This window comes from Convolutriloba macropyga, chromosome 14 (assembly GCF_964194025.1).
Source record: "Convolutriloba macropyga chromosome 14, txConMacr16.3, whole genome shotgun sequence".
In the NCBI taxonomy this organism is placed as follows: Eukaryota; Metazoa; Xenacoelomorpha; order Acoela; family Convolutidae; genus Convolutriloba; species Convolutriloba macropyga.
In genome coordinates, this window is record NC_134481.1 from 26,220,995 (window position 1) to 26,235,528 (window position 14,534).

General features: G+C 34.3%; 1 protein-coding gene across 5 annotated transcripts in view; it reads right to left on the bottom strand.

Annotated features, from left to right (window-relative positions):
* The window catches only part of LOC142353007 (uncharacterized), a 41,472-nt gene that overhangs the window by 15,672 nt on the left and 11,266 nt on the right, over positions 1-14,534 (bottom strand). For all 5 annotated transcript variants that reach the window (XM_075405189.1, XM_075405186.1, XM_075405187.1 and 2 more), the window contains exon 3: positions 13,851-14,054. In XM_075405189.1, coding sequence (XP_075261304.1) covers positions 13,851-14,054 — 204 coding nt within the window. The remainder of the gene's footprint in view (positions 1-13,850; positions 14,055-14,534) is intronic.

A 14,534-nucleotide genomic window follows, 5' to 3' on the forward strand; every position in this document is an offset into this window, starting at 1 on the left:
TCAATCCCTCGCAGCCTCGTGGTAACTGCACCTGAATAACAGTCTTTTGTCTGAGGTTCGGTTCTCACCCATCTACTTCGAGGCTTTTAGTTCGTTCACCTCTCTCGATAAGTTCGCTTAACCATGCTGCTCAATGCGGCTCTAAAACATGCGCTTCGAGAGGCCCCTTAAACAATAAAAAATTCTGTCCCATTTTAGAGCTCACGCGTTTGATAAATAGGATTAGCATTTTCATCCCCCAAACACACACACACAGGAACATAAAACGACTCAGCGTCGCAAGAAGTGCTATCAAACAACAGGCGGCACGGTGCTGATTAGAAATGTTCATGCCTACAAAAGGGAGGGTACCCGAATCGGGTTCGAACTTTCAACCCACATAGTAGCAGTCCTTCATCTTACCCACTGCGCTATAACGACCACAGATCACTGTTTCTCACAATCGCTTTTTATCGTATCAATCATATTTAAGATTGAGAGCAGTTGAGAACACAAAAAAATCAAACTAAAGCGTGAAAAACTTAGATGAAAGCTAAGAGTGTTCTAGAATAGTGCAGAATCTGTAAAGCTAAAACGTTGCAGAAAAACACGTTTACAATAAGAACTTCAAACATAGTTCGGGAGCATTTAAAAAAAACATGTACCCAGGACAGCAAAACCCTCCCTCGGAAGAGCATACTTTCAAGCCCTCGTGGTAACTGCACCTGACTAACAGTCTTTTGTCTCAGGTTCGGTTCTCAACCATCTATTATGAGCTTTTTAGGTCATTGACCTCTCTCAAAATGTTCGCTTAACCATGCTGCTCAATGCGGCTCTGAAGCATGCGCTTCGAGAGGCCCCTTAAGCATGCAACAATTCTGTCCCATTTTAGAGCTCACGCGTTGGTTAATAAGATTAGCATTTTCATCCCCCAAACACACACACAGGAACATAAAACAACTCAAAGTCGCAAGAAGTGCTCTCGAAAAACAGGCGACATGCTGTTGATTAGAAAAATTTATGTCTACAAAAGGGAGGCCACCCCACACGGGTTCGAACCCTCAGCGCTCAGAATAGCAGTCCTCCATCTTACCAACTGCGCAATAACGACTACAAACTAAAGTTTCTCACAGGCGCTTTTATCGTATCAATAAACATATTTCAGATTGAGAGCAGTTGAGATAACACATAAATCAAAAAGTTAAGCGTGAAAAACCTAGTTGAAAGCTAAGAGCGTTCTTTCCCTCGGGGGAGCATACTTTCAAGCCCTCGTAGCCTCGTGGTAACTGCACCTGACTAACAGTCTTTCGTCTCAGGTTCGGTTTTCACCCATTTACTTTGAGCCTTTCAGGTCATTGACCTCTCTCGATATGTTCGCTTAACCATGCTACTCAATACGGCTCTTAAACATGTGCTTCGAGAGGCCCCTTAAGCATGCAACAATTCTGTCCCATTTTAGAGCTCACGCGTTGGTTAATAAGATTAGCATTTTCATCCCCCAAACACACACACAGGAACATAAAACAACTCAAAGTCGCAAGAAGTGCTCTCGAAAAACAGGCGACATGCTGTTGATTAGAAAAATTTATGTCTACAAAAGGGAGGCCACCCCACACGGGTTCGAACCCTCAGCGCTCAGAATAGCAGTCCTCCATCTTACCAACTGCGCAATAACGACTACAAACTAAAGTTTCTCACAGGCGCTTTTATCGTATCAATAAACATATTTCAGATTGAGAGCAGTTGAGATAACACATAAATCAAAAAGTTAAGCGTGAAAAACCTAGTTGAAAGCTAAGAGCGTTCTTTCCCTCGGGGGAGCATACTTTCAAGCCCTCGTAGCCTCGTGGTAACTGCACCTGACTAACAGTCTTTCGTCTCAGGTTCGGTTTTCACCCATTTACTTTGAGCCTTTCAGGTCATTGACCTCTCTCGATATGTTCGCTTAACCATGCTACTCAATGCGGCTCTTAAACATGTGCTTCGAGTAGCCCTTAAACATGGAAAAATTTGCTCCCATTTTAGAGCTCACGCGTTTAATATAAATAACGCGCGTAAAATTCTTGCTATTTGTGCCGAGACCACGACAAAAATAATCGCCCATGGTTTGAAGTCGAAACAGCTCTTGACACCATGAATTTATGTCGCCTCAGAGCAGTTTCGGTGAATTTCATACTTAGAGAGTGGTAGGGCGTAAGGCTCAAAGAGCTGCCCAGTCACTTAATTACCTTCAGGATGTATCTGTTTATCCCCTTTCTTTCGTGACAAAAGTTAAAAGCGTCAGACGAAAAATAGGTCAAGCGAAAAATATCATCAACATAGCGGACAGATTGCCAGATAATAGTAGACAGACCAGAAAAACTTTTCATTAAAGGCTGAGATGTTACATTTTGATTTAAATCTGTATAAGCTATTGCTGCCTCTATTAATTGCTCTCATTTAGGTTGACACACAATCACTTGACCATATCTTGACCATATCAAAGTAAAGAAAAGTCAATTTCAAAGTGAGGAAGTCATTTTTGAGAGTGAGGCAACTCACGTGTGACCAAAAACTTAATCACGCAAATGAACAAAAAACTTGCTCCACTAAGAGTGAGAAATGACGTCACAAAAAGACTTCATTTGAAATTGCATGAACGAATGAACAAAAAGCAAATTTGAATCACAATCACCGAAACAACTGATTTTTGAAATACCTATTATCTCCATGCAGAGCGCATCAAAGCAGAGAAAACAACAATCTTAAGTAAAACAAAAAAAAAATTTGGCAAAACAAATAAAAAAATTTTAGGAAATCCAGTTTATTTTCCATGTAGTACAAGTAAACATACAAACGAAAAACGTCGTTTCATATAATGAAAAAATAGTTATTAGACCACCATATATCAGCGAAGCCTTAACGAGCTCACAAATATCTGTTTTTGAGGGAAAGGAAAACAAAAAAATTCTCAATTTTTTGTCAAATTGCATAGAAAGAGACAATTTGTAGCAAACGAAACTTGTATCCTTTGTCTTAAAAAGAACCTGCAGGCATGAGGCTTTAATTCAATTACCAATATATTTAATAAAACGATAAATTTGCCAAAAATCGTCAACACTTGAAAATCAGCAAATTAGCTAAAAAATTTTCAAAGTAATCACCAAAAAGACAAAAAAACAAGATATACAGGCAAAACAAACGTTTAAAATCAAAACTAAAGCCACAACACTATGTAGAAAGTAATTATCAGTCCAAAAATATTTGAACGGCATTTCAAGAAATTCTCAATGCCGCACTTTGTCAAATGAAATCAATTGCAATCAAGAAAAAGGCTTAAATCTTTATTTTTCAACAACTTGTAAAAGCAGAGCGGATAAGAACTAAAACACTCAGGAAAATGATAGACCGATGCATGATAGAATGCGCAAAAATAAGGACAGAAACAAAAACACCTTAAATAACAAAAACACTTAATCTTGATTTTTTGAAAGTTGAAATCAAATTGAAAAATGAAGTAGAAAAACAATTACAATTCTTTATTTATCGAAAAATTATATAGCTAACCTCGTGCATAGATTAAAATGCAGAAACATAGTTCAAAGATTGGAAACAAAAAAATGTTTTTAATAAAAATTGTGAAAAATTTTTCAAAATTGCACTTATGAAAAATACTGCAGAATTTCATTTACCAAACGCCACAAAACTATTCCATTATTAGTCAACGTAAATTGGGATCCCTGAAAAAGCCCAAAAAACTTGCTAGTAATAAATCCAAAAAACAAACAGAAAACAGGAATTGGACAAAAACTGCCCAAAACCGAGCATGTGTACAATTTTATAAACATAGCTGGCAGATTGCCAGAAAATAGCCGCAATAGATTCGTAGATCGGAAGTCTAAAAAAACAGTAAAAAAGACAGAACAAAAAAATTCGTCTTTTCATTGAAGGCTGATCTGTTATATTTTGATTAAAAATCTGCATAAGTTATTGCTGCCTAAATAAGCTGATCTCAAATAACCTTCATTTAGAGTGACACACACCCATTTGACCTTATCTCTTTGAATTAAAGTAAATAAAAGTCAATTTCAAAATGAGGGAGTCATTTTTGAGAGTGAGGTAAGTCAAGTGTGACCAAAAATTTAATCACGCGAATGAACAAAAAACTCGCTCAACTAAGAGCAAAAAATGACGTCACACATGCAATTCAGTTGAAATTGCATGAACGAATGAACAAAAAGCAGATTTGAAGTGATTGTGACGTCATATGGCCGTAACAAAAATCATGACGTCGAAACAACAAAAAAAAATCAAGAGAAGGCTAATAATAGCCCCAGCTATCGCTGTGCGGCTACTAAAAACAAAATACTTCACAATATAAAGATGCATTCAATGCATGACATATTAAAGTTAAGTCGCCATATGTACTGCTTTTTGAAAAATCCGCTCAGATCCAAAATTGAAAAAAATAATTTTTAATAACAGCCTAGAATATTAAAAAATCGGAAAATATAAGCTCATTCAGAATTTAAAGACTCCCATAAACACTGTGGTATCAATTGCAGTGGTTCACATATTAATACAGCTTCTCTAAAAAATTTTCTACAAAAAACTAAGCTAAAACCAAATTAACTGGGCCAATTGGACGAACAAACGGCTAAAAATGGTTATCTATATTCTGTCAAAAAACACTGTTCGAAGTCAAAAAGTCATTCACTCAAAGCAGCTCATGATCAAATAACTTCTCGCTCAGAAAAAAAATTAGTTCATACGCTAACTTTAATCTTTCGCTTTTAGGTCAAAACGCCCGTCTCAACGAATAGTACTTCCGGTAAAAACATAGCGGCAGATTGGCGGAAAATAGCCGCGATAGACGCTTGTGGCCTTCCACGAATTGAAACAACTAAAGAAACAAGATAGGCAGATTGACCAAAGTCCTTTAATAAAGCACTAGATTTTATGGGTTAGATACGTACTGTCATTTTTATGATACACATACGGTCTATAAGGAAAACTCCCTAAAAGAGCTTTTCCAAAATTGATTTTCGAAATCAAAAACTCAGGACTAATACTCAAGAATTTGGGCATATAAGTTTGGCGCTACTTAGATGCACACTATTGAACTGTGAGTACTAAAGGTTCATAAAATAAAGTTCATAAAATGAAGTTATTTTTTGAGTGAGGTAAGTCACGTAATCGACCTAAAAGCAGAAATGAAGTCACGCAGACAAATTTTAACTGCAAAGCAGTAGAAGTCACTGAAGTCATTGAAAAATTCAGGTTAAGACGAAACAAAAATCTGTTCAGCGAAGTAAAAAATAGGAGCGCAATAATAGCCGCCTGGAATTGCTGACGCGGCTATTAAAAAAACCTTTACTCCAATACTCCTCTTCGAGTCGTAAAAAACAAGAGAAAGCCAGTAATAGCCCCAGTTATCGCTGTGATACTATTAAAAAACATAGCCGGCAGATTGCCGGAATAGCTGCGAAAGAATAGACCTGCGTGCCATATAATAGAGATAGAAACAGATACAGATATAAATTAGGCTTTTAAATAATTAAGCTTTTAATAAAGCTTGTTGAAATTCATTACGCAGAAGCCTCTTATTACGGACCTTTACTGCACAAATGAGTTCCTTTGACCTTAAACAAATTCAAATTAAACTTAAAGTTTTAAAGTGCAAAAGTCATTTTATTGAGTGAGGTAAGTCACGTATGATCAAAATCTAATCACGCAAATAACCTAAAAACTTTTGCTAAAGCGAGTGAGAAATGGCATCACGCGCGCAAATGCCGTTAGTGAGAGGAAGAAGTCATTCAGAAAATTTTACTTTTTCAGCTTTGCTGTGTGAACAAATGTAAAACGAAAAAAGAGCGTCAGACGACGAAACAAAAAACATAGCAGGACAAGTCCTGACATACAATTCAAAGAATTTTCATTGACTAAACAGAAAAACTAGACCTAGAATGGACTATGAGTGAATTGAGAAAACCATTTTTAAAAAATCAGGTAAAAAAATAAGAAAAAAAACAGAAAATCGATGTCAAAATTCCGCATGTGATTAAAAAAACCACTAGCGAGAAATAAAAATTCAATTCAAACAAAAAACTAGGCTTAGAATGAGCGCTGAATGGATTGGGAAAACCATTAAGAAAAAAATCCTATCCAAAAAATCGAAAAAAACAGTAAAAATCAGAGTGAAATTGCCGCATGTGAACAAAAAACCACTACCGAGAAACCGAATTTTTGTTCAAACACCGTTTTCTCACTCTACTTTAAAATTAGTGCGAAAAAAACTCACGCCTCAAAACCACTCGCTTTTTCGCTCCATTTCCTGTTTCGGCGTGACCAAAATCACCACTCCAATTTGACTTCAAAAATCATGAAAATGTGTGAACAATCTTAAAAAAAAAGACAGCGCCCCAATACAATTCAAATTCTTTGAATTGTAAAACATACCCGGCAGATTGGCGGAAAATAGCCGCCGTTGATTCTAATAGGCATGATTGGGATTGAAAGAATAGAAGGTATTTAAAAAAAAGATTTTTGTACAAAAACATTTTTTAAGTCCGATTTATTTCGATGGATTATATTTATTTCGTATTTGAGCATTCTTCTATTTCTTAGAGAGAGGCTACAGGGTTACTATCAATACCAATAAGCATTAGAGATGGTAACTAAGACTTATAGGAACGATGTTCAAATAGCGGGCATCTAAAATTGGGCTTTATGGGTTTATCCCGTTTCTACTTCTGACTTCAATTTTTTATACTGACTCTGTTCATTTTGAATTGCTTTGCTGAGCAACTGATGTTCAAAATCACTTTTAGCAGAATGAGAGAAGAGAGAAACTAGCCTAGAGAAGTCAAAAAGATTTCACGCAAAATGTTGAAAAATCGGCAAAATGAGGTAAAGCGAAACATTTTTTTATTCGACGAAGTAAAAAAACATAGCAGGACAAGTCCTGACATACAATTCAAAGAATTTTCATTGACTAAAAAAACTAGACCTAAAACGGACTATGAATGGATTGGAAAAACCATTTAGAAAAAAAATCCGATCCAAAAAATCGAAAAAAGAGTAAACATCACAGTGAATTTGCCGCATGTGAACAAAAAACCACTAGCGAGAAAGCGAATTTTTGTTCAAACACCATTTTCTCACTCTACTTTAAATTTAGCGCGAAAAAATTTCACGCCGCAAAACCACTCGCTTTTTCGCTCCATTTCCTGTTTCGGCGTGACCAACATCACCACTCCAATTTGACTTCAAAAATCATAAAAATCATGAAAATGTGTGAACAGATCTTAAAAAACATAGCCGGAAGAATTCGGGAAGCGACTCGAATTGTCAGAACTTCACTAACAAAACCGTAATTGCAACGGAAGCCACTACTTGTTGTATTAAATCATTAACTCACTACCACCCCAGGTCGGCTCTAAAAATTGGTGAAACTTAAACAACTGTCAACAAGAGAAACAAAAAGCAGCAAAAATTTATATTATTGAAAACGTTCAGTAACGTTAAAAAGTCCAAAATATTTAAAGTGGTCAAAAACCTGATAGTCTGAAAAAGCTGACAAGGTTATCAAAAGCCCTCAAATAATTCATGGGTCTAATCTGAAAAAGATCGCGAAAGCAAACGGCAGATAATAATCTTAGAAATAAAGTTAAATCTTTTCAAAAAAGAAAAGTGAAATTTAAGAATAAGAAAACACCTATAATTACACTTTTAATCACTGCGATGAAGACACAAAACAACACAACCTGTTCCTTTTTGTACATAAGTTAGACATGATTTCATACTAAATCAAAAATAAAATTGATCATAGAAAAGACATAAGCAGCAGAATATTCAAAGGCAAAAAATCGTTTTAATTAATACCAAGACCGGAAGAAAGCTGTAGTAATTAGTCATAAGTAGAAAATTTGAAAAGCTTGCTATCAAACTCTCAGTACTGCCTTATGTTGAATGAAATCAATTGCAAACCAAAGAAATGACGAAAATCTAAGGAAAAGCTCAAATCATTCATTTTTTACAACTGAAAAATCAATATACCGAAAATAAATGTAGGTACCAGGAAAAAACAAGAATGATACAAACTAGAATGTAAGTATGGGAACAATGTAAGGAGCACCGTAACAAAAAGACATTCTTGATTTTTGAAAGTTGAAAATCAATTTAAAAAATTCAAGAAAAATGAATACCTTTCATTGTTCAGCATTCAAGACATAGAAAAGATAACTAGTCATCCGATACAAAGATCTATCCTCCCGAAGAGAACAAAAAATAGGAAAAAGCAGAATTCATAAATACGAAACATTGAAACATTTTGCAAAAAAAATGTTCAAAGAACTTTTAGGTTAAGACTGCATTTATGAAAAAGTTTTAACTGTTTTTTCAAAACTTAACGACAAAAATGATTGAATTTTTATTGAAACGAAATTAAACTCCCTCATGTTGCACAAAAAAAATATTTTTAGCAATTACAACCAAAATACAAACGAAAAACTGACGAAAATCGGAAAAAAAACTACCAGAATCGGATTAGCATATGTACAATTTTATGAAACAAAATTACATCGAGGTAGCAAAAGGCGTTGAGTATAGAAAATATTAAAGAGAAACTGCCTATTAACTGATTTTTGAGTTTCAAAATTCCGCATGTGATTAAAAAAACCACTAGCGAGAAATAAAAATTCAATTCAAACAAAAAACTAGGCTTAGAATGAGCGCTGAATGGATTGGGAAAACCATTAAGAAAAAAATCCGATCCAAAAAATCGAAAAAACAGTAAAAATCAGAGTGAAATTGCCGCATGTGAACAAAAAACCACTACCGAGAAACCGAATTTTTGTTCAAACACCGTTTTATCACTCTACTTTAAAATTAGTGCGAAAAAAACTCACGCCTCAAAACCACTCGCTTTTTCGCTCCATTTCCTGTTTCGGCGTGACCAAAATCACCACTCCAATTTGATTTCAAAAATCATGAAAATGTGTGAACAATCTTAAAAAAAAAAAAGACAGCGCCCCAATACAATTCAAATTCTTTGAATTGTAAAACATACACGGCAGATTGGCGGAAAATAGCCGCCGTTGATTCTAATAGGCATGATTGGGATTGAAAGAATAGAAGGTATTGAAAAAAAAGATTTTTGTACAAAAACATTTTTTAAGTCCGATTTATTTCGATGGATTATATTTATTTCGTATTTGAGCATACTTCTATTTCTTAGAGAGAGGCTACAGGGTTACTATCAATACCAATAAGCATTAGAGATGGTAACTAAGACTTATAGGAACGATGTTCAAATAGCGGGCATCTAAAATTGGGGTTTATGGGTTTATCCCGTTTCTTCTTCTGACTTCAATTTTTTATACTGACTCTGTTCATTTTGAATTGCTTTGCTGAGCAACTGATGTTCAAAATCACTTTTAGCAGAATGAGAGAAGAGAGAAACTAGCCTAGAGAAGTCAAAAAGATTTCACGCAAAATGTTGAAAAATCGGCAAAATGAGGTAAAGCAAAACATTTTTTTATTCGACGAAGTAAAAAAACATAGCAGGACAAGTCCTGACATACAATTCAAAGAATTTTCATTGACTAAAAAAACTAGACCTAAAACGGACTATGAATGGATTGGAAAAACCATTTAGAAAAAAAATCCGATCCAAAAAATCGAAAAAAGAGTAAAAATCAAAGTGAATTTGCCGCATGTGAACAAAAAACCACTAGCGAGAAAGCGAATTTTTGTTCAAACACCATTTTCTCACTCTACTTTAAATTTAGCGCGAAAAAATTTCACGCTGCAAAACCACTCGCTTTTTCGCTCCATTTCCTGTTTCGGCGTGACCAACATCACCACTCCAATTTGACTTCAAAAATCATAAAAATCATGAAAATGTGTGAACAGATCTTAAAAAACATAGCCGGAAGAATTCCGGAAGCGACTCGAATTGTCAGAACTTCACTAACAAAACCGTAATTGCAACGGAAGCCACTACTTGTTGTATTAAATCATTAACTCACTACCACCCCAGGTCGGCTCTAAAAATTGGTGAAACTTAAACAACTGTCAACAAGAGAAACAAAAAGCAGCAAAATTTTATATTATTGAAAACGTTCAGTAACGTTAAAAAATCCAAAATATTTAAAGTGGTCAAAAACCTGATAGTCTGAAAAAGCTGACAAGGTTATCAAAAGCCCTCAAATAATTCATGGGTCTAATCTGAAAAAGATCGCGAAAGCAAACGGCAGATAATAATCTTAGGAATAAAGTTAAATCTTTTCAAAAAAGAAAGCTGAAATTTAAGAATAAGAAAACACCTATAATTACACTTTTAATCACTACGATGAAGACACAAAACAACACAACCTGTTCCTTCTTGTACATAAGTTAGACATGATTTCATACTAAATCAAAAATAAAATTGATCATAGAAAAGACATAAGCAGCAGAATATTCAAAGGCAAAAAATCGTTTTAATTAATACCAAGACCGGAAGAAAGCTGTAGTAATTAGTCATAAGTAGAAAATTTGGAAAAAGCTTGCTATCAAACTCTCAGTACTGCCTTATGTTGAATGAAATCAATTGCAAACCAAAGAAATGACGAAAATCTAAGAAAAAGCTCAAATCATTCATTTTTTACAACTGAAAAATCAATATACCGAAAATAAATGTAGGTACCAGGAAAAAACAAGAATGATACAAACTAGAATGTAAGTATGGGAACAATGTAAGGAGCACCGTAACAAAAAGACATTCTTGATTTTTGAAAGTTGAAAATCAATTTAAAAAATTCAAGAAAAATGAATACCTTTCATTGTTCAGCATTCAAGACATAGAAAAGATAACTAGTCATCCGATACAAAGATCTATCCTCCCGAAGAGAACAAAAAATAGGAAAAAGCAGAATTCATAAATACGAAACATTGAAACATTTTGCAAAAAAAATGTTCAAAGAACTTTTAGGTTAAGACTGCATTTATGAAAAAGTTTTAACTGTTTTTTCAAAACTTAACGACAAAAATGATTGAATTTTTATTGAAACGAAATTAAACTCCCTCATGTTGCACAAAAAAAAATATTTTTAGCAATTACAACCAAAATACAAACGAAAAACTGACGAAAATCGGAAAAAAACTACCAGCATCGGATTAGCATATGTACAATTTTATGAAACAAAACAACATCGAGGTAGCAAAAGGCGTTGAGTATAGAAAATATTAAAGAGAAACTGCCTATTAACTGATTTTTGAGAAAAGGACGGTTAAAAGATCCAAAAATGAAGAAATTAATATTAAAAAAGCCAAAAATTAACTAAAAAATCAAGAATTATGTGCCAATTTTCAACTTGAAACGCATTTTCAGGCTCTGCAAAACACTGTGGTATCAATTTCCGAGGTTGACATTTCAATATAGTATCGAATAAATTTTATTTCTACAGGAAACCAAATTAAAAGCAAAAAAATTGGGCCACTTAGACGAAAAAACGGCTAAAAACGGTCATCTATATGTGCAATTCAGTCAAAAACTACTTTTCAAAGTCAAAAAGTCATTCACTAAACGCAGCGCATGATCAAAAAACTTCTCTCGCTTAGCGAAAATCTGTTCACCAAGACATCTTTTCTCATTATCGCTTTTAGGTCAAAATGCCGCGTGAACAAATCTACTTCCTGTAAAAAAAAACATAGCCGGAAGAATTCCGGAAGCGACTCGAATCACCAAAACTTCGCAAAAAGCTGAAGCCATTACCTTTTGTATTAAACCATTAACTGATTACCTCCCCGGGTCTGATCTAAAAATCGGTGAAATTTAAACCACCGTCACCAAGAGAAAGAAAATGCAGCAAAATTTTATAATTGAAAACGTTTGGTAACGTTAAAAAAGTCTGAAATTTTTAGGATGGTCAAAAAACTGATAACCTGACAAAGCTGACAGGGCCATCAGTTGCCCTCAGATAATTATTGATTCTAATATCAAAAAGATCGCGAAAGCAAACGGCAGATAAAAACTTTTCAAAAAAGACAGGAAAGTCAAAATTATTCAAAAAAGGGTGCTCAAACATAAGAATCAGAGAACCACTACAATTAGATTTCTAATCACGGCAATTAAGACAATAATAATACATGATTCTTCCTTGTTGTATATATGCTAGACAACATGATTTCATACTAATTCAAAAATTAATAGAAAATCATAGAAAAACAAAAGCAACAGAATAATATTCAAAGGCAAAAAATCGTCTATAAACAATACCAAGCCCGGAAGAAAATTGCAATGAATAGTAATAAGTAGAAATGTTGGAAATGACTTTCTAGCAAACTCCCAGTACTGCCTTATTTTGAATTAAATCAATTGCAAACCGAAGAAACCAAAATCTAAGAAAAAGCTGAATTCATTCAATTTTTAACAACTGAAAAAATCAATATAACGAATATAAAAGTAGGTGCCAGGACAAAACTGGAATGATACAAACGAGAATGTGAAGAACATGGACACAATGTTAGGAACACCGTAACAAAAAGACCAATTCTTGATTTTTTGAAAGTTAAAAATCAAATTTAAAAAAATCAAGAAAAACGAGTACATTTCATTGATCAGCATTCGAGACATAGAAAAGACAACGAGTCATGCGAGACAAAAATCCAACTTGCTGAAGAGAATAAAACAAGAAAAAGCAGAATTCCGACATGCGAAACAATGAAACATTTTTCAAAAAAGTGGTCAAAAAATATTTAAGACTGCATTTATGAAAAAAATTTATCTGTTTTTTCAAAAACTTAACACCAAAAAATGATTGCATTTTTATTGAAACGAAATTAAAGTCCCTCCTGTTCCCCAAAATACTATTTCTAGTAATTAAAAGCAAAATACAAACAAAAAACTGAAAAAAAAATGGTAAAAAACTACGAAAATCGGATTAGCAAATGTACAATTTTATGAAACAAATCTTCATCGAGGTAGAAAGAGGCATTGAGTATATGAATTATCAAAGGGAAGTTGCCATATTAACTGATTTTTGACGAAAAACAGCTAAAAGATCCAAAAATGAAAAAATTAATAGAAAAAAAGCCAAAAATTAACTAAAAAATCATGAAATATGTTCCATTTTCGCATTTGAATCGCAATTTCAGGCTATGCAAAATACTGTATTATCAATTTCCGGGTTTAACATTTCAACATAGCATCGATTAAAAATTATTTCTACAAAAAACCAAATTACAAGCAAAAAAACTAGGCCACTTAGACGAAAAAACGGCTAAAAACGGTTATCTATATGTGCCATTCAGTCAAAAACTACATTTCAATGTCAAAAAGTCATTCACTAAACGCAGCGCATGATCAAAAAACTTCTCTCGCTCAGAAAAAATTAGTTTACACTGCAATTTTACTCTCTTTCGCTTTTAGGTCAAAACATCGTCTGAATGAATAGTACTTCCGGTAAAAAAAAAAAACCTTAAGAAAACCAATACTCCTCTTCGAGTCGTAAAAACCGAGAGAAAACCAATACTCCTCTTCGAGTCGTAATAAAAAAAGACAGCGCCCCAATACAATTCAAATTCTTTGAATTGTAAAAAATAGGAGCGCTATAATAGCCGGCTGAGAAGATGAGGGCGGCTATTAAAAACCAAGAGCACCGCAATATAGCTTCGCTCAGCTTACAGCTTCGGAGCTATAAACAACATGCTGAACATAATTGCAACGAACTTTGTTTAAGAGCAATTAATAACTTTGTGAGCAAAAATATTTTATGGGAATCTAGTCCGGCACACTTTTCACGATGACAAGGATGCTCGGATAGAACAATTGTTACGAATTAAAAGATTCAGTAAGAAACTATCAAATTTCTAAGTTATCAGACTCAAATTCTGTAACAACAACTTACTCAATTTTCCTCCCGCCGGCTGATACGGAAGGTATCCTGTCAAACACGCTATTGCAATTGTCCAAATTTGCCTCTGGCACTTTTGAAGCACTGTCATATCCAAGCGATCTAATCAGATCTGCCTTTTTGTCTCCACCCTCCAATCCCGTCAATGGAATCATCATCATTGTCGACCGATTACCCGAGATCCCATCCGTTAAATACCTGTCAATGAGAGAACATCCTGTTTCACATAACCACCCAAAACACTAACATTAATCCAATCTGCCCATTTTTCACTAAACGCTTATGAGGTATTTTCAAACGCCCGGCCTTTCGCCTTTCAAAAGTTGTGAGAAGACTAGAACGTAAGAGCCGCTTCTGACGATACCATGATATAATTAAACCAAGTCAAATGAAACTAGGAATCCACGAAAACAGATCAGATATCTTGAATCACTTATAAAAATGTGACAGATTGAAATTTGATGTATGAATGCATACAAAGTACTTTTAATTTATGGATGATCGGTTGAAAACAGTTAGTTATTTGAGTTGGAGAAAAGGAATACTTTTATGGTACTTACGGCACCATAAAAACAAACATCTTGTTGAAAACAGCACCCGATACCGCTATGTTGAAAAGACATTTAACTTGGATATATTAAAGTTGAGCAACAAGTAGTACTGCTCAGTATTTTTACA